We start from the raw sequence: 22,682 nt of genomic DNA on the forward strand, positions 1-22,682 counted from the left end.
AAACAGTGATGATAAAGAAGTTATTTTCCAAAACATCAGATTCTTAGTATTTTTTTTTAAAGCTTAAGAAAATTAAGCTTTCTGAGTGACAGTTTAGGAAAGTCCCTGAGGAATGGGTTTAGAGTGAAAAGACAACATAGGTGAGCATGTAACAACATACACAAACATGCAGGTTCTTCATTTTTTAAAAGGTGTGGTTGAAGCTACTAGAATGGTAAAGAAATAAATTGCCCGACTCTTTTGGTGTCCAGGTTTTCAAAATTTACTCAGCGACACAGCTGGCACAAATGCCTTGGAAAGACCTTGAAGCCTGGCCCTGGCCATTTTCCTGTTAAGCTTCTGGAGGGACCTTCTTCCCGCTCCGCCTCAGACTCCCTCGCATTTTCCAGTGTTTGGTGCCTTGGCTTCCGGTTGCTTCTACTCCGACTTCTGAGACTTCTCAGTGGCTGATGGATAATACTTTTAGTTATGCCTGCTTGAGGAAAAGAAATGAGTCACTCATTTAAAAATGTGCTTAAGCAGGCTGCTACTTAACTGGTTTTTACCTTTTAAAATTAAGTGCCCTTCTGATAGACTAAAGTATTATTCAGACACGAGACATCAGCACTCATATCAATATTGTGTACTAATTAGAAGTCCAGAATCACTAGCTAAATTGTACTCTTCACTTAATGATCGTGACCTTGAATGTCAGTTTAAGTTCTCTGAGGTCCTGTCTCTCAGTATGTATACCGGGAACCAAAATATTATGTACCATAAAGATTATTGTTGGAAACGGTTGAGAAGAGACAAATGTTATGCAAATATATTGTGACAGCAACTTCATTTTCAAGAAACACTGAATTCTGAACGTGGTTTGGTTGGTGCTAACATTAATGATATTAATTGCTTTGGATCAACAGAGATCTGCCTAAAATAAATAGGCTATTGGGCAGTTTCCAATAACCCAGAGGCTAAATCTCTTCAGCCGAAGGACTTGCTTCTGCAGGAGACTAAAGGCTTCTATTCCACTTTAATAATAAAAAGCATGCATGATTCATTAAGTATATAGGCAAGGCTTTACGTTATATTTATTTATTTTCCAGCTTGTACAAACTGGATGTAGAAGCATAAACATAGTACATTTCTACCATCTTCAACAAAAATATAACCAATATGTACAATTATTGTATTAAAAATACAAAAGGGATACAGACTCCACCAATGTCTTTCTAAAAGACATACAGGTACAAGTAGTATCAAAAGTATGAGGAAATCACCAGTTAATTGTACATTCTGCACTTGACATCACAGAGCGAACTGAGATTAGCAGTCCTATGTTCTACAATTACTTAATGCTTAGATAACATTTGTGCAACTTGTGGTAGAGCTAGATTTCTGTCTTTCTATATGCACATGAGGTCCATAGCCTATATAATAAAACTGGCAAATAATGCATATTACATGTAAAATTACAAATGCATAATTGACAATGTAATATATAAGTAGACAAATGCCATGATACAGAAGAGAATTATTAAATAAAGCACTGACATTTTTTGATACAGTGAAAAAACACTGCAATTCCACTTTTAAAATTTGAAGCTATTTACGTTTATCTACTGATCAATATGATCAGCTGAATTTAATGGAAAAAAAATCCAAGACCAGCAGTTCCTCACATTTGAGTACTACTCAGATTGGCAGCCTTCACTTTTCCGGAGTCTGTGCAAAAACAACACAAAAATAGAGTGGAGGGGTCATTTCAGTCATTAAAGGGTTAATAGCAGCTGTGAGCAGATGGTTGCTACACTTAGGCCTTCTCTATATGCAGCGTCCATAAAGCCACTGGGAGGTTAGTCTTTGGTGACTAACCTGCCTTGCAAAGGCTGGCATATCTAACCAGGTTTTTGATCTTTTATCACATTTAAAGGCTTGTTTATTCCCTAATGCCAATTCAATAAAGGGAGGCTGTCTTGAAAGAGCAGTATAAACAGCTGGCATTAGCTCCAACATCCCAAGCTGCTTTCACTGCAATGCTATCCAGTTATAAATGTTTCTCTTAAAAAAAAAAAAAAAAAAGAAAAACAAAACCTAAACCTCTAAATTAACAAAAATCAAAGAAATATAACTTAAAAATGGGGTTTGCCATCCATCTCAATGGAGCAGGACACATCCGCCAATGACACCGTCCTGCCTCCATAAGGCTCAGACAAGACACAAGGGTCCTAGTTCCCTCCCCTGGCCATGTGCAAACAGTTTTACAGAAGAACCCCATCCACTGGGGAAGGAGCAGATGAGGTGTCTTGGTATTAATTGGCTAACATTTCATACTTCCAGGATAGGGCACTTCGCGGGTGAGACCAGAAGGACATGGGAAGCCAGGGTCACAAGCCAGGTTTTCCCGTCTTCTTGGTGTGGCCACACCCTGTCCGGCATATTTGGTTTTTCAGAAACCAGGCTGGCAACCCTACTTAAGGTTTAAAATAATACTGTAATCATTAAATGGATATACATTTACTCTCTGAACAAAATCTCTAAACTCATTTTTTTTTTTTTAAAGGAGGACATTGTAAACAAGTGGACAAGCACTGTACTCAAAGGATTTCATTGTTTTTCTTTGTCTTCCTTGGTGAGTTAAAGGCCCCAAGTAGTTCAATGGCTAGCTTTTCTCATTATCCCAATGAGATCAAGTGCTAGGACTGGATTGAAATCTAAAAGGAAGATTAAAAAAAATCCTTCCAGGCATTGAGAAGTGCAGCCAGAGTGAATCATCTTGTTGGGATGATCTTGGAATTTGGAATGATACTGTGTGATGTGGCAGGCAGCAACAGTGGGAGCTCGAAGATTGCTGCACTGTGCATTTCAAGCAACAAAGTCTGAAAAGTGCCAGGGCAATTTCTTCACAGTATTTCACATGCAAAGGGGAAAGGAAGAAGGGGAGAAGAAGCCCCATGCTGCTTTTAAGGCAGGGAAGGAGGCAAACTGGTCCACCATCCTCAGAATGTGAGTTCCAAGGCTCCAACGCTCGGGACATCTTCCTGTGCTCTCCCTTCAGGTGGCTCGCTCTGGATCCAGGAAAGCCTGTGCCTCAAACAGCAGAAACTTGTTCATCTTCTGCAAATACAGCAGGGAAGAAAAAGAAATAAATGAGCAAGCAAGTAATTTCTTGTGCTATAGAGAATATATTCACTGATGTGCTAAATAAAAATATCATATTCGGCCGGGCGCGGTGGCTCACGCCTGTAATCCCTGCACTTTGGGAGGCCGAGGCGGGCGGATCATGAGGTCAGGAGATCGAGACCATCTTGGCTAACACGGTGAAACCCTATCTCTACTAAAATACAAAAAATTAGCCGGGCGCGGTGGTGGGCGCCTGTAGTCCCAGCTACTCGGGAGGCTGAGGCAGGAGAATGGCGCGAACCCGGGAGGCGGAACTTGCAGTGAGCCGAGATGGCGCCACTGCACTCCAGCCTGGGCGACAGAGTGAAGACTCCGCCTCAAAAAAAAAAAAAAAAAAAAATCATATTCTTTTTAGTAGAGCTCACTTAGAATCCTTGTCTTTTCTCCTAAGCAATGATGAACAACAATAAAAAGGTTAAAATGTATGCAATACATATCTTTACATATATACACACACACAATATTAAAAAGATATGCATTATATATTTTTGTTCAGAAAGTTAATAAATTCATTTTAAAAAGTTGTAAAACAGCATGTGTCATTTTAAAAAAATAATATAAGATCAGATACACACAAAAAGTCTAGGATATGTAACCACATTTTAATAATGGCTGTCTGCAAGTGGCAGGATTTTAAGTGATTTTCATTTGTAATGTTTTTCTATTTATTTAATTTTTTTGAGACAGGGTGTGGGTTTGCCATCCACAGTGCAGTGTTCTTGGCTCACTGCAACCTCCGCCTCCCGGGCTCAAGTGATTCTCCCGCCTCAGCCTCCCAATCTCCCGGTCATGTGTTGCTTTTATCTATGATTGTGTAATCAAACATGTTAAACTGAAAACTTTAAAGAGGATGGGAGGACATAATCTCCTTCCTCATTCTCAATTCAGCATGGTCAGATAGGTTTGTAGAAAGAATGCACAAAGAGTTACAGACAATGTGGGTTCCTTCGTTCCCTCCCTTTCTCCCTCCCCTTCTCTCTTTCTTTTAGAGAAAGGGTCTTGCTCTGCTACCTAGGCTACGGTGCAGTGGCACAATCATGGGTCACTGCAGTCCTGAACTCTGGGGCTCAAGTGATCCTTCCACTTCAGCCTCCATAGTAGCTAGGACTATGGGCACATGCCACCACACCTGGGTCATTTGAAAAATGTTTTTATGGAGACAGGTCTCACTTGTTGCCCAGGCTTGTCTCAAACTCCTGGCCTCAAGCAATCCTCCCACCTCAGCCTCCCAAAGCGCTGGGATTATAGGCATGAGCCACCGGGCTGGCTGATAGTGTATCTTTCTTTATCAGACTTTCATTTCCAAATGAGTCCCAATTCATTAAAAGTGCAAATACAAAGTTTCCACAGAAAACTTTAACCACCCACCTTTGAGAGTCCTAGATGCTTCTAAAATTCTTGACAACAGCACAAACTTGTAAGATTTTTATTTTCTTTTTCTTTTTTTGAGACAGAGTCTCCCTCTGTCGCCCAGGCTGGAGTGCAGTGACATGTTGTTGGCTCGCTGCAACCTCTGCCTCCCGGGCTCAAGTGATTCTCCTGCCTCAGCCTCCCGAGTAGCTGGGATTACAGGTGCCTGCCACCACACCTGGCTAATTTTTGTATTTTCAGTAGAAACAGGGTTTCACTATTTTGGCCAGGCTAGTCTCAAATTCCTGAGCTCAAGTGATCTGCCTGCCTCGGCCTCTCAAAGTGCTGGGATTATAGGTGTAAGCCATCGCACCTGCCTTATTCTTTTTCTCAAAATAGGGTCACGGAAGTACTTCAATTTTAGTGAGAATTAGAAAAGAAATCAAGTCATATAAACACTATATTTTAAGTGACTCCCTCCATAATCTTTGGCATTTTTGAAGCTATTTAGGGAAACACACACACAGACACACAGCCGTCAAATTTTAGTGAGAATTAGAAAAGAAATCCAGTTATATACACACTGTATTTTAAGTGACTCCCTCCATAATCTTTGGCATTTTTAAAGCCATTTAGGGAAACACACACACACACACACACACACACACACACACACACACACACACACACACACATAGCAGTCAACAGCCGTAACCCTAAATTTGGAACTCTGAATATAGTGTTCTTTGTGTGGTGTATGGTTAGACATAGCTGACTGCAGTGTTAAGAAAACAGAAATGCCTTGGGAAGCAGCATAAGTGAACACATCTAACTTGGAGGTTTTAGGAATATTTATGTGTATATACCATCCTCCTCGGTGGAAAACCCTTGGGACTGATAGGGGGCGAGGCGCGGGTCGGACTCGTTCGGCTTATGCCACTGAGGTTTGTTCACAGGCCTGCTGCTGGTGGGATGCCCATGTGGCTGCTGTACAGATGAAGGCCCAGCTGTGTCGGAGGATCGCGCGACCATCCGCGATCTCTGAAGGGCCACGTTGTAGTCCGGAGGTTTCCTGGCTGGATGGGAGTGCCCTTCTGGAAAGTCAGTAATGGGAATTCCAATGTAGCCGGGAGGGGTGGGCGGGGGCTCTCGATACCTGCCCTCCTTTCGTGCTAGAGTAGAAACAATGCACCAGCATTAAAAAGTAGTTCATGCCACAAAAGTTTAATTAAAAATATAAAAATAATTATTAAAACAGCATCCACAGTGTAGCAGCAAATGTGAATTTGTGTGGTATGGGTCAGAGGTGCGGTGTGAGGCAGGCCAGGGAATGCATGTTAATTAAACCAAATTTCACAATGGTTATCACTGTGTGGTGAAATAGTTGGTGAGAAAAGCTGCTAGTCCATCTAAGTACTTTCATCTTTAAATGGGCTGCTTGTCTGTTTAAAATAGTTTGTAACTATAAAATGGTAGCAAGATTAAAACCTAACCCCTGGACTTATTGGAAAGACTGAAGCACAGGAAGAACCTAAGTACACAGCACTATGCCTGGAACCTGTTTGTGCTTGGTACAAGTTTCCTTTTTCCTCTCTGCCTGCCGGATCTGCCCTTTTTCTGGGCATTTATCTTTACCAGGCAGAGAAGCAATTCCACATCACTCTTGGGTCTTAGGACTTCACTTACGGAAACAGTGAATTAAAATAAATTTGGAAAAGTCACACAAAGGATACCAATTTAAAAACTCTAAAACTATTACTATAAGGTGTCAATTTTTCTTAAAATCCCTTTATTCATGCTCATGACCTAGAATATGAAACCTACTGTATAGGCAAGTAAAACTAAAGTTTTATTTTCTTGAACTTTTTAAACTCAACTGTTAGGAACTAAAAATCATTCTTCCTTCCTTTGCAATACAAATTCCGAGTATTAGTTGTAAGCACTTGAAAAAGTCCAACCTAAGAATATTTACTGTTATCTCCTTATTCATTGTAAAAGGATATTAAACTTGAAATCTACCCATGACTATTTACATGGCTAAATAACTACAATTTTCCTACTAATAAAAGTAATGTCTGTAATGATTATACTCCAGAATTTCTCACTCTACAACCAATAATCTGTTTCTACACTTCATCTATATAGATGTTAATTGTGCCATAGACAATACATCTCAACAGGGCTGAGGGAGCATGACAGCCTCTTCTAACAGAAACAGCAGCACCAATAGCTTTCATGCACTTAATGAATCTACTATCTGGGCACTGTTCTAAATACTTTGCATAAATTTCCTTGAATCCTCACACTAACTCTATTAAGTAGAAATTATTAAGCTCGTTTTACAGATGAGGAAACAGGCACTGCTTTGTATTTTCCCCAATGTCACAAAACTAATAAAGTGGCAAAACAGGGATTCAATCCCCAGTCCGCCTGACTCCAAAGCCCGTGCTCTTAGTCACTGTTCTATTAGCACCTCTCCCTCCTTCTGCAGTGTGCACAAATAATTGCTTATCAAGAATCGATGTGTGTGCAGAATAAAAATCAATGGAAGACTTTTAAATATACAAAGTGTATAGTTCTAAACACAATCAAGGGAACAAAATAGAAGAATAAAAGATATAAAAGAGTTTCAATTAAAGAAAAATTTCTCCTCTATGAATAATAGGAATCCATCCTGATTTTTAGGTTAAGAGAAAAAAATTAGACTAGATCATATCCACAATGACAATCTACTGATCCTAATAGCTAAGATATACTGAATGTTTTGTTATGTAGGAATATATCTGTATGTACCTGACCACAAAACCTGGGCTCTTAACCACTATTGATTTCAAAGACCTTAACACACCACCACTTTGGAAGTACAATGGAGAAAATGAGGAAAAGAACCAACAAACACATAATTTTACTATTGTAGTAAGTTACATTAAAGACATGATCCAGACATGACAAAGTCCCCCAATTTTAAAACTTACCAATGAGCCCCTTTGTAGTACTTGATGCCACAGCTATGTGGGCAGGCATGGGGACTGACTTGGTTTCTTCTGTGGTCACAGATGCTATGCTACTGCTTTCGGCTTCAATGGAAACGTCCTTTCCACCCCTCCGCTTTATTGTGCCTGTGTCACCTTCTGAGTCTTCTCCCCAGTAACCTGTGGAAGACGCCCAGCTTGCTCGGGACTGGGCTTGTTCAAGGCTCTCTCTACTTTGATTTTGCCGGTTATACTTTGTGCTATGATCAGAAAACATGATTTGGTCCATATGGCTGCTTGATGCCCATAAACCTGCAGGATCCCCTGAATAATCAAAGTGAGTGTGCCCAAATGGAAGAGTCTCCCAGCTTCTCTGGTGCTGGATTGTCTGTATATTATCATGGGAGCCACTTGAGCATGACGTCCAGCTCCCACGGCCACTGTCAGCAGCATCAAGTGACGCGCGATCCCCCTGATCCTGGGAAAGTTCCTCTGTGCTTGGAGAAGAAATCACTGTAGCTGTAGCATATAAGCCTCGACCCTCGGACATTGGTGCATAGGACCTAAGTGGTTAAAAGAAATGGAAAAGAAAAAAAAAACAAACCAAGATTGATAACTAATTCAACTATGATAAAACCAAAACACCCTTTTTCCTAGAAAGGTAGCTTGCTTTCATCCCAGAAACAGGATAAAAGTAGCACTGAATTGCCTTATAGTGGCCAGTTCTGCCACGTCTAGCCTTCTGAGTTTGTCATTACTATAAAACAGGCATGGGGGAAAAGAACGCAACGTGACATAAAAAAAAAAAAAAAATTTCCGACAACAATAAGGATGGCTCAATATAATTTGATTATTTCAGGATGGATCTTACAGTCACCCTCTGCCTTTAAAACAGAACAATTGTGTTCCACTGAAGAAAAAACTTAACTGAAAAAGCAGTCTGCTTAACAAAAATAACATGATACTTAGTGTAGAAATTGTGAAAAATCAGAACTGGGATGGGAGAAAAATTCTTAGGCATTATGTAAAATAAATAAAAATAAACATCTGGGAGAAAAGACTCATTACCAAAAGAGAGATGGAAGGATAAATTCAAAAGAACACCAAGAAAAGCCACCTACCCCAAGCTATATTGATCAGGTTCCATCATGGTCCGCCTCTCCATCCTGCCCACCCCTAGGTTTGTTTCCACGATGCTGACAGAATGCCTCTGGCGCCTCTCATCGTGCAGTGAGACTGGCACTGAGTCAAAAGACGAATTGCTGACAATACTGGATCGTGAAGAAATTTCACTGTGACCAGAATCTGAAAAATTATCCACAGTACCACTGGGAGCCAAAGTATAGCCTGCATGAGAAACACGACCATATTAATTAGACTCTCTAGGTTCATAACACCAAAGGGAAGTATACCAAATAGAAGCAAAAATAAAATGCAGGCATAGATAACTCTATAGAAGTGGGGAGAAAAACTCCATTTCACTTGTAGATACCACATGACTAAGAGACAAATGTTTTATTCTAATGAAGCTTAAGTTGTTTAATTAAAGTTTAGAGAGGAAAAAAGAAAGTATCCTACAAGCTAGGAAAACATGCAGAAAAGGCACCACTCGACTATTCTTAGCTCCCTTACCTATATCATTACACTATTAGTCTATAGAAAAGAAATCACGAAGAAAACGGATCAGATTTTAAAGTATGTTTTTTTTCAAAATGCAAAGCCACTGATCTTGTTTTCAACAGTTTTCAATTTTTAGAACTTGTATGGCATAGAATAATTCAACTGGAAATATCTGTATCCTACTTACAATTTTAAGTAAACATATAAACAAAAATAAGAAATAAGACCTGAAGATGTCTTTGAATTTTTGCCATTTGGTTTTTCAATATTAATATTAGTTGAATCACATAAAAGCCAATTGTTTTGAAGGAGTTAATGGGCACTTTTCACAAGATCGTTACTACAGAATAGCTAAACAGATGTCTACTTCTTGGCCTGAAAGGACCCGTAACTCTCTTTTGTTACTAAAAATAATTTTGAAAGTCACAACGGAAAGGGCCTATCTTGATTCTTTTTTTTTTTAGACGGAGTCTCCCTCTGTTACCCAGGCTGGAGTGCAGTGGCGGATCTCGGCTCACTGAAAACTCCACCTCCTGGCTTCAAGCGATTCTCCTGCCTCAGCCTCCAGTGTAGCTGGGATTACAGGCGGGTGCCACCATGCCCGGCAAATTTTTTTTTTTTTTTTTTGTATTTTTACTAGAGACAGGGGTTTCACCATGTGGGTCAAGCTAGTCTCGAACTCCTGGCCTCAGGTGATCAGCCTGTCTTGGCCTCCCAAAGTGCTGGGATTACAGGTGTGAGCCACTGTGCCCGGCCCTATCTTGATGTTTTTAATGAAAAAAATCCAAATCTTCTTTCTCAATATTCATTTTTTTTCTTGTCTACATTACTAGGGATCTCATGTTACTTATTTATTTTATATTATATGCAATGCAAATTTCTTCAATGCCACTTACCTAAGAAAAACTAAAATCTAGAGCATCTACATGTTGCCAGTTTAAGTATGTTCTTTCAGTATATTGGTAATTCCTGATTTATTTTTTAAAGGCTGCACAGGTCTTGATAAGATTTAATGTGTTCATTTATAAAACGTCTTTTTATAAAACCACACTGCAAGATCTGACAGATAAGATTTAAAGCCTTCCCTGAACAGTCTGCTAAAAAAAAAAAATCTTCAGAAAAGTAAATCACTCAGATGGAGCACTTGACATTTGGAGGAATTCTCCCATTTTCATTAACTAATGAGATGATTCCTCTCTTTCCCACCCCGTTTTTGGTTCTATAAACCCCACCTATCCCATAGGTCCGTGGTGCATTGTTATTCTTGTTACTGTTCTCACTTCCAAGAGAAGAGGAGGAACTGGTTAAGTCCAACTGCCCGGAGCCAAAAGATCTCAGCTGATTGCCACTGCCACCTAACAACAGGATGAGAAAAGAATTGAGATGCATCCATGTAACAAGGACAGGAGAGACTGATACCCATACAAAATGCACAGATGTCTGAAATATCCACCAAGTAAAGCAATACCTGTTGTGTCAGTGAAATTTAACAATGTATTAAGCCCTTTTGGCCTTCCTTTAGGGAAAATTCAGTCCTAGCCATTTATTATTGGCTTACACTCATTCAGTTAAAAGGGTAGGAGGAGGAAGAAGCCTTAAGAGTTATGCAGCAGAAAATTACCTACTCTTTTAATATGAGAAGGTATCAACATAAGGAGGTGACTCTGAGTACCTAAAATATAATCTCTTTAAAAATAAAACAAGGTAGCAACCAAAAAGGTAATCAAGACCTGTGTTAATACAATGAAAAAATAAATCAGGAAGATATTAGTTTTTCATGTTTTCAAAGCCCTCTTCTCTGTATTAATATCATAGAACCAAATTTAGTTAGAACAAATTTTAATATAAAAAATTCTTTGTATATTTATCATGAATAAAAAGTAAATATATTTTTAAAAGGCTTCTTATAGTTATAAATTTAATACTATTTATTGTAAGTATAACATTTTTAAAAACCGCCATTCTTCCAAATTTATGAACTGAGGGAAAAAAAATCCATTGGGCAATTACATATGAGCTCATCTTAAATGACGATAACGTTAAGAATTATGTAATACATAACTCTGGAATTTCCCATAGCCAAAATGTACAGGTTTCAATACAAGAAAACAAAAAGTAATTTAATTCTACCTTTCCTTGGAGAACTCTGTGGAGAAGTAGGAGGAGAAGAAAGCTGCGAAGACGCATTTGATATTGTGTCTTCAGCTTGCTTCTTGTGACGTTCCAAACTTCCTTCTTCAGACAAAGAAAGAATTTTCTTTAAAGCTTGTGGAGAGTTTATGCCTATAATAGAAAAAAAAAAAACCCTTACATATGTATTTTCAAGTCTGAAAATAAACACCATTTATGACTGAAAAACTCTTTTGTGCTAAGATTTAATATCATTACATTGAGGTTCAACATATTTACAATGTAAATGTTCCTTGTATTCTTCATGGTCCACAGAGTAAGTGCCTACAGAAGGCATGACATACCTGTAGTTTGGTTTCAGGCTGATATCTGCCAAGTACCAGAAATAGTTTGCTTTTGATATTTTACATCAGATTCTAAACTTTGAAGTAGTCACCATCTTTATTCAACAATATATTAGTAAACAATGAAGAAAAAATGGACAATTTGGACACACTGAATTTAGGATGGAAGTGGCACAGCTAGATATGTTTATTATTAGAAACCAAATTTGAGTTGGAAGCTGTTTTGTATCCTTGGAAAGGGGTAGCTCAAGGGAAGTGAGAATAAAGGGAGAAGAGTACAGAGGCAAGAGCTAAGAGGAGCTAACCAGGAAAATGAATGAAGGTGCTCTAAGGAATTCCATGCAGTTAATACTTGATCAAGTAAACAGATGAAAGAGAAGGGCGGAAGAGACCATGAAAGTGCTGTGTCACAAAACCTTGGAAGGTGGTTTCAGAAGAAGGAAGTTAGCCAGCACCATGTGTAGGATCCAACAGGATGAGAGTGGAGGAAAAATTATTCTATATGTCAATGTAAGATGATTTCCCTCCTCAAAATTATTTTTCACAAATGAGGAAGTTACAGTAAAATATTTTTAATAGGCACTCTCAATTTTATTTTGAACAACAAAGAGATATTTGGGAAGGCACTACAGCCTGAAACCACCTCAGATTAGTGTTAGTAAAATTTAACAAAGATTTAATCCTTCATTTCACTTCATGTAAGCAGTCTGATGTTGTTTTAATACAATCTTTTTTTAAAAAAAAACCTTTTAAAGCAATACTTTGATTACATGTAGAAATCATATACACAGGAAATAAAGCTAATTGAATGGGTAGTTTTGATGTGAAAAAAATTTCCAAGGCCAGCATCACACACAGATTCAAAAAGTACTATCTTTCAAACCATGTGGATGGATGTGAAGATGTTATGCCTGAGAAAGCTGTGTTAGATACTTCAAAAGTGGTCCCAGTGATGGACAAAGACACCAATGTTAAAGATGTAGAAAGTATATAGAACAAAACTCTTTCATGAACTGGAGTGGGGGAAACACCTGTAGCATCTCTAAATTAGTATTTTATATACTGTGACTTTAAATGTGTATGTTAAACTAAATAAATATAAGACAACAAATGATATTTCATCCACATTTCTAAAGTTCGTAAATGGAACTAAAGACATTTTGAGAGCTATGGCTTCAGAAACATGGGGGATAGAGCTTTATACTCAGACACATCTACATTATATTAAATATGGCTAATAAGCTGTTTTTAGCTAAAGTGAAGACTGATATTCTTCCATATGAGTTCTGCATAAAGAGGATACAGAAGTCAGACTGCAGGGGATTCAGGAATGCATGCATATTAAAAACAATATATAAAGAAACACATAATTCAATGTGTTTGTGATGAGGGGATCAACACAAATATTTGAAAGGAGAAACGTATCAAGGAAAGGTGTTCTTTTCTTACTCTCCCTCCCAACATCAATAAAGAGGACATTTGCTGATCAGATGGACGAGGTGAGGACAGAGAACATGTGAAAGGTCTATGAAATAAATGACTGTCACCCCAGCCATACAGATGGGCTGTAACTGTGCAGGGACCCAGCTATCAACACCCAATTTTATCTAAGTAAACTCTTTCCCTTCTATCTATCTATCGATCGACAGAGTCTTGCTCTGTCGCCCAGGTTGGAGTGCAATGATGCAATCTCGGCTCACTACAATTTCCACCCCACAGGTTCAAGTAATTCTTGTGCCTTAGCTTCCCAGGTAGTTAGGACTGCAGGCGTGCACCATCATGCCCAGCTACGTTTTGTATTTTTCGTAAAGACGGGGTTTTGCCATGTTGGGCAAGTTGGTCTCTAACTCCTGGCCTCAAGTGATCCACCTGCCTCAGCCTCCTGAAGTGCTGGGATTACAGGCGTGAGCTACCGCGCCCACCCTACTATCCCTTTATTTTTAATAATTTATTTTTATCAATTATTTCATTGACATATAGAAAAAAACAAGCTGTGCATTTTATGAAAAATTATTGTGTTGTACCACTTCCACAAAGGGGCTAAACTACTAGATGTTTTTCTTTTCGTAGGAAAGATGAAGTGTAATTTAGCTCCTCCATACTCAGGAGTTAGTTGCTTTATTTTTCCCCCTAAGCTATAGAATCAGTGAGTCAACAAATAAGAATTTACCTTCAGACAATTCATTTAACTTAAAAATATTCTGCTTAAATCCCAGCAGTTCGTTGGTTGTAAGGCAAAACCAGTTTAAGTAATGTAAATGAACAAAGCATCTTCTGCACTCAGCAAAAATTAAATGGACACATAACTCTCTATTAACACCCTGTCATAGCAAATTAGCGTGATTAAATCAGATATTACTTATAAAAACAACCCCTTCCATTGGCAAAGTCAGGTTTAACTTGCTCAATGTTCAGGTTTTATTAGGAGCTAATAATTAACAGAGAAACTCAAATATATTAGACAAAGTTATCCAAGACAAATATTTTTTTTCTAATTTGCAAACCATGAGAGTGAATGGCACCAAAAAAAGAAATGAATGTAATCACTTACCAAAAGGTGGGAGATCCTTTACGGGCACTTTCTTCCGTGAAGGATAAAGGGACACGGCGGGAACCTGCAGTCCCTGGTTGATTTTATGTGCTGGTGGTGGCTGCTGCTGGGGCTGTGGCAGGGACTGAGCTTTCTGCTGTGACCCTGCCCTTGGAGCTACCGGAGAGGTCTCGGATTTGACAGGCTTTTTGTCACCAGGATTCTTAGGCACTGATAATTGTTTGGGTTTGAAAATAGAACAAAGAATTTTAGATGCTAGTAGCTATGTAGAAGATAATTTTAGAACTGTGTGAGCATTTTCTGCAGTTAGAATACTAAAAGGCGCACCTTTCGTCCTGCTGCCTTTATGAAGCACAGAAATGGATGGGGGACCCTAGTTACAGAAAATATTAGGTATGTGGCAGGACAAAGGTATCTACTTTATGAAGTCAGCAATCTCAAAAGATGATTATACTATTAAACACCCCATTAAAAATATAGAAAAATGTGGGTAGTTCAATATGTTATACCCATGTATATGAAAGACACAAATACATGATAAAAACTACAACAGACAAGTCATCAGGCACTATTTTTCTAAAATGGTGTTCCAAATTGGTTGACAAGTATATGCACTAAGTTTTTATTTAATAAATGCTGCCAACTGCAATCTATTTACTACCACATTCCTAGGAGGTAGAATTATCTATGCAAGCAAACAGTAGCCAAAAATGCTTGAGTATTATACTGAGTATATATTTTGTGGTAGATAAATGGCAAAGCAATTTAGGACAATTAAATACTGTGCATGTAGTATCTTAATATGCAAAACTCAATGACATATGTATGCTTCCTCCCTTATACACACCTGGAAGCTAACGATTAGGGAGGTCAAGTAACTTGCCTAAGGCTGCATTGCTAGTAAGAGGAGGCACACAGGATTTGAACTCAGACCACTCTGACTCCAGAGGACAAGCTCTTCACCATGACACAGTGCTTCTACAGTGTCCTGGGTAAATCTAATAATCCAAATCTTCTCAAATCACCTATCTAAACTAAATCCTATAGCAGACATCTTCAAACCTGCACATAAAAGACACAGGAGTGTATTGAATGGAAAATGCCTTTGTCAAGATGCAGATTTAGAAAAAAAAAACTGCCCCATTTATAGACTAACCAGATTTTTAATGGCTATTGTAGTTCATTGTGGAGCAGAATTATTGCTCTAACTGGTAGGTAAATTTCTTGTTGGGTGTTGTCTGGGCTAGTGGTTAAAAGGCAGCCAGCACACTCAACTTTATGCCCCGACTCCCCTCAGGGTGCCCATAATTTGGGGGCACCTTTGTGAGAACACAAGACATGTAATTGGGAGTCATATCTACATATGTGCCCCTTGCATGTGTACTGGCTGTGTCCAGGTGAAACTAAAGCAACGGGTTGCCCTAGATGTGGACAGTGTCATCCTCCACACACTAACCCAGTTGACCTGAGGGCCTGGCCGCGCACAGTGCTATCCAGTATTCAATATTAGCATTCAAGGGAAGGACTAGTATATCTCATGATTGCCAGCTCCCCCTCTGCACTAAGCCTTATTTTGTCACTGCCCATATCACTGTACAGGAAACAAATCTGCATTCTAGCCAAAGTCGGCAGCCACTTTAAGGAAAAACTCACATGTGTTGGTTGCTGGCTCACACTGCAGAGATAATGTCTGAAGACTCTCCTCGTCCATTTCTAGCTCCAAATTGGAAAGGTACTGCTTCACTTTTCGAGCCATTTGGGCATCTTCATAAAGCTTTTTGGCATTGAGAAAGGAACTACGACGTACCCGCTTTTTATGACCACCTGTCTGAGCAACATCTAGCACTGTTGCGTTTGTACTACCCTGGCTGAGAGACCTGGAAGATGAAAAGGTAGATATGCAGCTCACTCTAGCATGGGAGTACTTTATCTATTTAAAACGTGCCAAGACTGATATTAATATTCTATGTTCAAAAGGTCACATGCTTCATTCCAGTGAGTAAACTGTTACACAGGAATATAGAATAATATAGATTTAAAAAATTTAGTTAAAAGAAAATTATACATAATATACATATAAAAATATATGTTTGGCACCTGTTCAGTTCGAACTAGGAAATTCTGCTTTTCACCTCTATAGAGCATTTAAGGCAGTTCTCTCACAGATGCCAGAAAATAATAATTACATATAAAAGCTCATGCAAGAATACACAGCTATAATCATTAAGATTTGCAACATTAAGATTACTTCCCCTAAAGAGGATATTATACATATATTTAAATAAAATTAACTACAATGTTCACAATTGTCTTCTTATTCCTTGAGTTGAATGTAGTGAGTTTTTAAAGTAATATGGTCAATCTGTTAATAAAACAATCATGCAAATGTAAACATGTATGTATGGAAACTATTGAGCACATGAATTGTTAAGAATTATTTTTAAAAAGGATTGGTTTATACAGAATGAAAATAGTAGTTAGTTGAGCTGTAAAAAATTTGGGTTTAACACCTGGGGGCACCTATTTTATATTAAAAATATTTATTTCTCACATATCTGTGAAATATTTTAATTGTACAATTTTTCCTTCTAATATCCTTCCTCCCCTCCCCCTACTTTGAGCTTTCCGCATTTCAAGACACACCAATTATATTAAAATAAAATCTTTCTAAGAGTTCAGAAAAACTGGCCTATAGTTCCCCAGAACAGTCATCAATCATTTCACAGCTCTCATGGATCATGACTTCAAAAGCAAAAGCCCCAACAGATTAAACTTGAAGTCAGTTTGCCGTCTGAAATTCTGCTACAGCAAGAGGGTTAAGGAAAAAAATGCAAAAATGCAAAGCATCAGAAAATACAGCAGGTAAGAAAACAATACAATGAGCAGAATAAGGACTGTGTGTGGGTATGCAAGGTCTCCACCACTTACCCCAAACTCCGCCATTTCTTCTTCCTGTAAGTGAGAGCCATGGAGATTGAAGCATGGGTGTAGAAAGAGAGACAGAAAGATCACAAGCTCAGAAAGAAAGGACTAGACTTCTGGATAAGCAGTTCTAGAAGCCCACAAACATTAAACTGCATAATCACCTCACACACGCAACTTTACTAGAAATATTTTTCTAGCTTAAAAGACAAATATATTTAAATTTTTTGTTCTAGAATTAAGACCGACTTTTCTCTCTTTCACTGAATTAATCACTTTTTACTACACTGCTAGCTAAATCTGTTGTGTGGATATTAAGACAAGACTATTTCGGGTATTTACATATTTTAGTTCATACTACTAGTTATGAGTTTTAGCTCTACAAGTCAGTGTTCTGAGAAATAAGAAATACATAATTGTGACTATTACACTGAAAATATCTGAAGGACAAACTGTTTTTACTGACAGCCAAAAGAACACTTTATAAGGAATAAGACATTTATTCCAAATTAGAGCTCACAGGTGATTCTCAGCACATCCTACTATAATTTCTGCCGTAGGACAAATGTAAATACTCAAACTTTTAAAAAATCATTTATTGGGAAGCTCTAAATTTAACCTTCTCTACTCTCACATGTGGCACTGAAGATGACATACTCACCGAGTCCTGAACATGAGGGCTGGGTCCATGTTCACTGAAGCCATTCGGCCAACGTGACGAATTTCTTTTGCGATCATCCTTAACTTCTCAAAATTGACCAGCCCGTCTACTTTTGAGTCATTTCCTGAAATTGACAGAGAAGAAAAAGGAAATCACATGGCATTTATTCTGTGCTTCTCCAAGCAAAGATGGAAACCCTCTGCCTTATGTTTACCTTCATGAAGGAAGGTGAGATCCTTCTTGATAACTGGAAACAGAGGGATTATGGGTGGTTGTAGGTTTTGACTATTGAGAACATTGCGATATTTCGCCATGTTTCTGGAAGGATCAAACAGGTCTTGGAGATCTTGAAATAGTTTTTCGTATTTATTGGGAAGTTTCTCCCAGGTTGTTCGCAGTCTTGCCACTGGTGCCAGGTTTAGGCCACTGAGAGGAGAAAAAGAAATGTGATATAACAACTAAAGTAAAATAGTGTACAGATTATTTATTGACACATAACACCTCCTTGTTTATGCTTTATATGCAAAACAATTTACAGAAGGCTGCATAAGAAACTGTTGATGATAATTCTGGGGAATGAGATGGCACAGGGAAGTAGGGTCAGGGTCAAGCCAAGGCGTTTTACTCTTCTCTTCCCTATAGACCCTCCTCATCTGTTTACTATCAGCAAAACCACCTGAATGTAAGTATTGATGCTTTGTATCCATACATAGCAGTATGTATACATACCAGTGCTTAGCCCATAGCGGCCTTTTGATAAAACCGACTGAGCAAATATCCTCTAGTAATAAAATAAGCTATGATAGTAATGAGAGTATGACTAAACTCCCAGACAGAGAAAATGACTCATTTAATAATCACCCTCAATAGCAACATAACTAATTGTTGCCATTTTTTTCCCTTCTAACCTCAATCTAAGCTTTTTTTTTTTTTTGAGACAGAGTCTCGCTCTGCCGCCCAGGCTGGAGTGCAGTGGCGTGATCTTGGCTCACTGCAAGCTCCGCCTCCCGGGTTCATGCCATTCTCCTGCCTCAGCCTCCGGAGTAGCTGGGACTACAGGCGCCCGCCACCTCGCCTGGCTAGTTTTTTTTTTTTGTATTTTTTAGTAGAGACGGGGTTTCACCGTGTCAGCCAGGATGGTCTCGATCTCCTGACCTCGTGATCCGCCCGTCTCGGCCTCCCAAAGTGCTGGGATTACAGGCTTGAGCCACCGCGCCCGGCCAATCTAAGCTCTTAAAAAAAGGGAAGAAAATTAACATTTCCTGGCCAACTGCTTTGTGCTATTTGATGGAACTCCGCATACATGATATCATTAATCTTGTTGATAACTCTTTGGGGTATTGTTATTTCCACAGAAAAATAAACTGATATTGAGAAAAGTTGAAACAAACTTAAAAAAAAAAAAAGTGGGGGATATAGATTTTCGGAGCTCCAAATCAGAACTTCAGATGCTACCAAAATGTTTCCTGCCTAATGGCTTCTTCGAATCTCTTCAGGTTGGCACAGCTGGTTTTGTTGGTACGAGAGATTTTAAATTAAGGTTAGGATTCAGAGAAAAAGAATTGTCCCTTATGAGTCAATTAAAATCTACTGCATTTATACTAATTATACGATGTTCCTGGACTGATACATATTTTAAATCTGTGAACTGAACTGAATCTTAAGAAAAATGTGTTCTCTTACCTAATGATTGCAAACATTGAGTTAAAATTCTTGCATTCCCTACAGTGCAGTGCTATCTTGATGAAATGCTTAATGATCTTCATCCTCTTCAGCTGGTTTGTTTCTCTGAGAATTTCAGACGCTACCCAAAATGTTTCCTGGTTAATGACTTCTTCAAATCTCTTCAGGTTGGCACAGCTGGTTTTTGATCTGAGTTTAAATAAATCATCTATATATTCAGTAGGTTCAATGTTGCGAAAGAGTTCAAAATTTCGCATGGAGAGCTGTGTGGCAACTTCCACAGTGCTGAGCTGAAGGAGGGAAATTTGACTCTCTCTCAACAACTCCTGAGCATCTTCATCAGAACAAAGAGTTTCTGTTTCCATGTTGTTTTTCAGATAATACCTGTGAAAAACAGAAACATACCAGAGTCAAAGCCTATGCAGCAATCTCATGATATTCCTTGAAAGAATAATGCTACTTTTTATGGAAAGTTTGAGAGAACACCGATTTGAATGATGGAAGATTTCTTTTCAACCAAGACAGAGAGCGCAGCTGCTGTCTCAGGTACCAGGTCACAGAACTGCCTATCCAGAAGTAGGTGGTAGAAACAAACAAATCACATGGAATTTCACTTTTACTAGCTGGACTTTCTTTCTCTCCTTTCTTTTCCTGCTTTTGGAAGTATTTTACCCTTTTTGCTAAAAATAACAGAAAATAGCCACATTTTTAGTTTAAAAAGGAACTAGATCCTAAGGCAGGAAGCAGGAAAGATCAGACACAAGCAGATCGTCATTCTTATTTTCCCAATAATCTGTGATTATTGATGGGCCCAAATTGTAACAATCCAGGTTTACTTATTGATTCAAATACCTAAGAAACCCTAAGCTACTTCCCTCTATTTGATCCTATGAACAGAACAATCCTACAATAGGTTACCTTTAAAAAATCTGGATTTTCATAAAAACTCTGCAGGTAAGTGGATGGCAGATATTATACTTATTTGTCAGAATAGGAAACAGGCTCCTAAAGATTGACTAGTTAATGACAGTGCAAAAATGAGAACACAGGGCTGGAGCTCCTTCTCCTTTTAGGTAATTTGTTGAAAATAGCATTAAGATGTTTGTCGTGTGTGTGTGTGTGTGTGTGTGTGTGTGTGTATCTGTGGTATGGTGGTGGTGGTATTTTTTTGTTTTGTTTTTCTTTTTTAGACATACGCTTTCTCTGTGAAATTCCATAAACGAAAAAACAGAATGAGCACAGTAGGGGCCCCGCTAAAATGTTTTTTTGTATATTTCACCAAGACAAACACATATGACAGAAAATATATACTTTGCACCCTTGATTTTCACAGATTTAACATTCTCCATTTTGATTACTCATGAAGCCCATGACATACCCATCTATAATTTTCTTCAATAATGAATGTGAATCATGAATTTATAGCTCAGTGGAGCTCTGTAAAACTCTATCGTGGTTCCAGATATATCAATATGCATTGAAATGATAACTGGAAAAAACAGAGCGACTAAAACAAAACTACTTGCTAGTGTTTGAAAACAAAAGTGAAGAGGTATAAGAAAGTTACAGTTGATGGCAAGAAAATCAAAGTTTTGAATGAATTATATACTGGTTTAAACCTATAACATGGAAAAGTCAAATACAGTGAAACACTCCGTAAGTTAAAAATAGAAGGAATATGATTTATGGAACTGCTTAATTTTCAGTGTAGAAACCAGCCATTATGAGAACCAAAGCAACTATTTTCTTTTTCAACTTGCACTTATTGTGACTTGAAGATAAAGCTACATACACCTAACAATGAAAATATCATTGAAGAGAACAGTAAAATCAGATACGACATTTTCTTGCAAGTAACATGTGTGATATAAGCACTTCTGCAGCAAAGGACTAAGCTCTGCAGCAAGTAAAATTTGGTTTCAGAGTTGAGAAGTGTATTTCACAGCACAATGTACAATAACAGGCAGTAGTGGCCAACCGCACTGTCACAGATGTCTCTGCCTAAACTAAGGAAGCTCCTAGAAAAGTTGGGTGTGCAGGAGCAAATAACACTAGAATATGATTAGAAAATGTGCCCGTGAATGTACCTATCCGAGGGGAAGACAGCACCCGCGTTTAACTCTGTGACTTTATGTCAAGCATACTCTCGCCTTCCAAACCAGGACCCTAAGGTAAGCATGAGAAGTTACAGCACGCATTGTGGCAGTCAGTAACAATCTTCAGGTCACAGTGCCCTTGAACAAGTTCCTAAGAGATCCTTGTTACGGTCAGTAGTCGACTGTGTGCATTTGCTTTCATACAGTAATTCTTGGTGAAAGGGAAAAAAAACAAAACAACTACTTTTTAATCTGCAGGGGCACTTACTCATTTAAAAAACACTTTGAAAACTGTTCATCTCTTAGACTTTGATGTGGGTTTGAAGAGGGGATAAAGAAATCCAGTAAGGTAGACAATATATACCTTCCACTCAATTGTATTCTGTCAGCAAGTTTGGAAAGCTGATCTGGAAGCCTTCTTTGTTTGATTACTCCCTCAGGTGTGACAGAGACCTCACAGAGTGAATATTGATCCGGGGTGGCAGTAACAGCAAACTCCCTGATAGCCTGAATAACCACTTCCTTTGCCGTAGTGTCCTTACTGATCATGATGTAGCGGCTTTGCTGATCAGCCTTAAAAACCCTTAGCACTTGATCTGGCAAGTCTGGGGAAAGAAAAGTCACACATAAGTAGAAAGAATTTTAATATATGGCAATGCAATTAAACAAAGTAATCGGAAAAAAGCTCCCTAGAAAAAGCAATGCTGAACTTTTACCTCTCCCTTACTCTAGGTCTTCCTCAAAGAATCAGTCAAACTACCTGCTGTTCTGCTGCAAGAACACACCTTTCCCTAAAGGTAACAGATTGATCTACAGACAGCAGCAAGCACATCAGTAGACAACAGCAGCACACAAGACTGTCATGCTGGCATCAAAGAAATAAAATTTAAATCCAGAGTTAATATTTATTGTATTGAAAAGTCCATTAAATAGACCTAAAATATGCCTCTTACTCTATTTATTTGATATGATTTAGTAATCATGGCATGGGATGTGTTATCTTCATTTTATGAAAGAAGAAACAAGTTCAGAGAGAGAATCTGCCTATGGCCATATAAAAATATTGTGCTTTATTATAAAGAGAACGGGTTCCAACACCTGGTTTCAAGAATCTTGAAGTTTAAGGTTCATCCTTACTCAGCATCTGATATAATCCATGACAAATGAAGAGAGATAGATATAACATGACCA

The 22,682-nt window shown here is 38.4% G+C and overlaps 1 protein-coding gene across 15 annotated transcripts in view; it reads right to left on the reverse strand.

The window, feature by feature from the left end:
- Positions 1-1,035: 1,035 nt before the first annotated feature.
- The window catches only part of RAPGEF2 (Rap guanine nucleotide exchange factor 2), a 211,577-nt gene continuing 189,930 nt past the window's right edge, over positions 1,036-22,682 (reverse strand). For 7 of the 15 annotated variants that reach the window (XM_031664190.1, XM_021938903.2, XM_021938907.2 and 4 more), the window contains 13 exons: positions 21,856-22,096; positions 19,396-19,779; positions 17,927-18,138; positions 17,713-17,836; positions 17,058-17,081; positions 15,783-16,006; positions 14,130-14,339; positions 11,235-11,387; positions 10,337-10,459; positions 8,606-8,831; positions 7,488-8,047; positions 5,379-5,684; positions 1,036-3,096 (listed from right to left, as the gene is read on the reverse strand). In XM_031664190.1, coding sequence (XP_031520050.1) covers positions 3,071-3,096; positions 5,379-5,684; positions 7,488-8,047; positions 8,606-8,831; positions 10,337-10,459; positions 11,235-11,387; positions 14,130-14,339; positions 15,783-16,006; positions 17,058-17,081; positions 17,713-17,836; positions 17,927-18,138; positions 19,396-19,779; positions 21,856-22,096 — 2,813 coding nt within the window. In that variant the 3' untranslated portion in view covers positions 1,036-3,070. The remainder of the gene's footprint in view (positions 3,097-5,378; positions 5,685-7,487; positions 8,048-8,605; positions 8,832-10,336; positions 10,460-11,234; positions 11,388-14,129; positions 14,340-15,782; positions 16,007-17,057; positions 17,082-17,712; positions 17,837-17,926; positions 18,139-19,395; positions 19,780-21,855; positions 22,097-22,682) is intronic. The other 8 variants (XM_031664193.1, XM_021938912.2, XM_021938910.2 and 5 more) reach the window with 6 other exon arrangements.

This window comes from Papio anubis, chromosome 3 (assembly GCF_008728515.1).
Source record: "Papio anubis isolate 15944 chromosome 3, Panubis1.0, whole genome shotgun sequence".
Classification (NCBI taxonomy): Eukaryota; Metazoa; Chordata; class Mammalia; order Primates; family Cercopithecidae; genus Papio; species Papio anubis.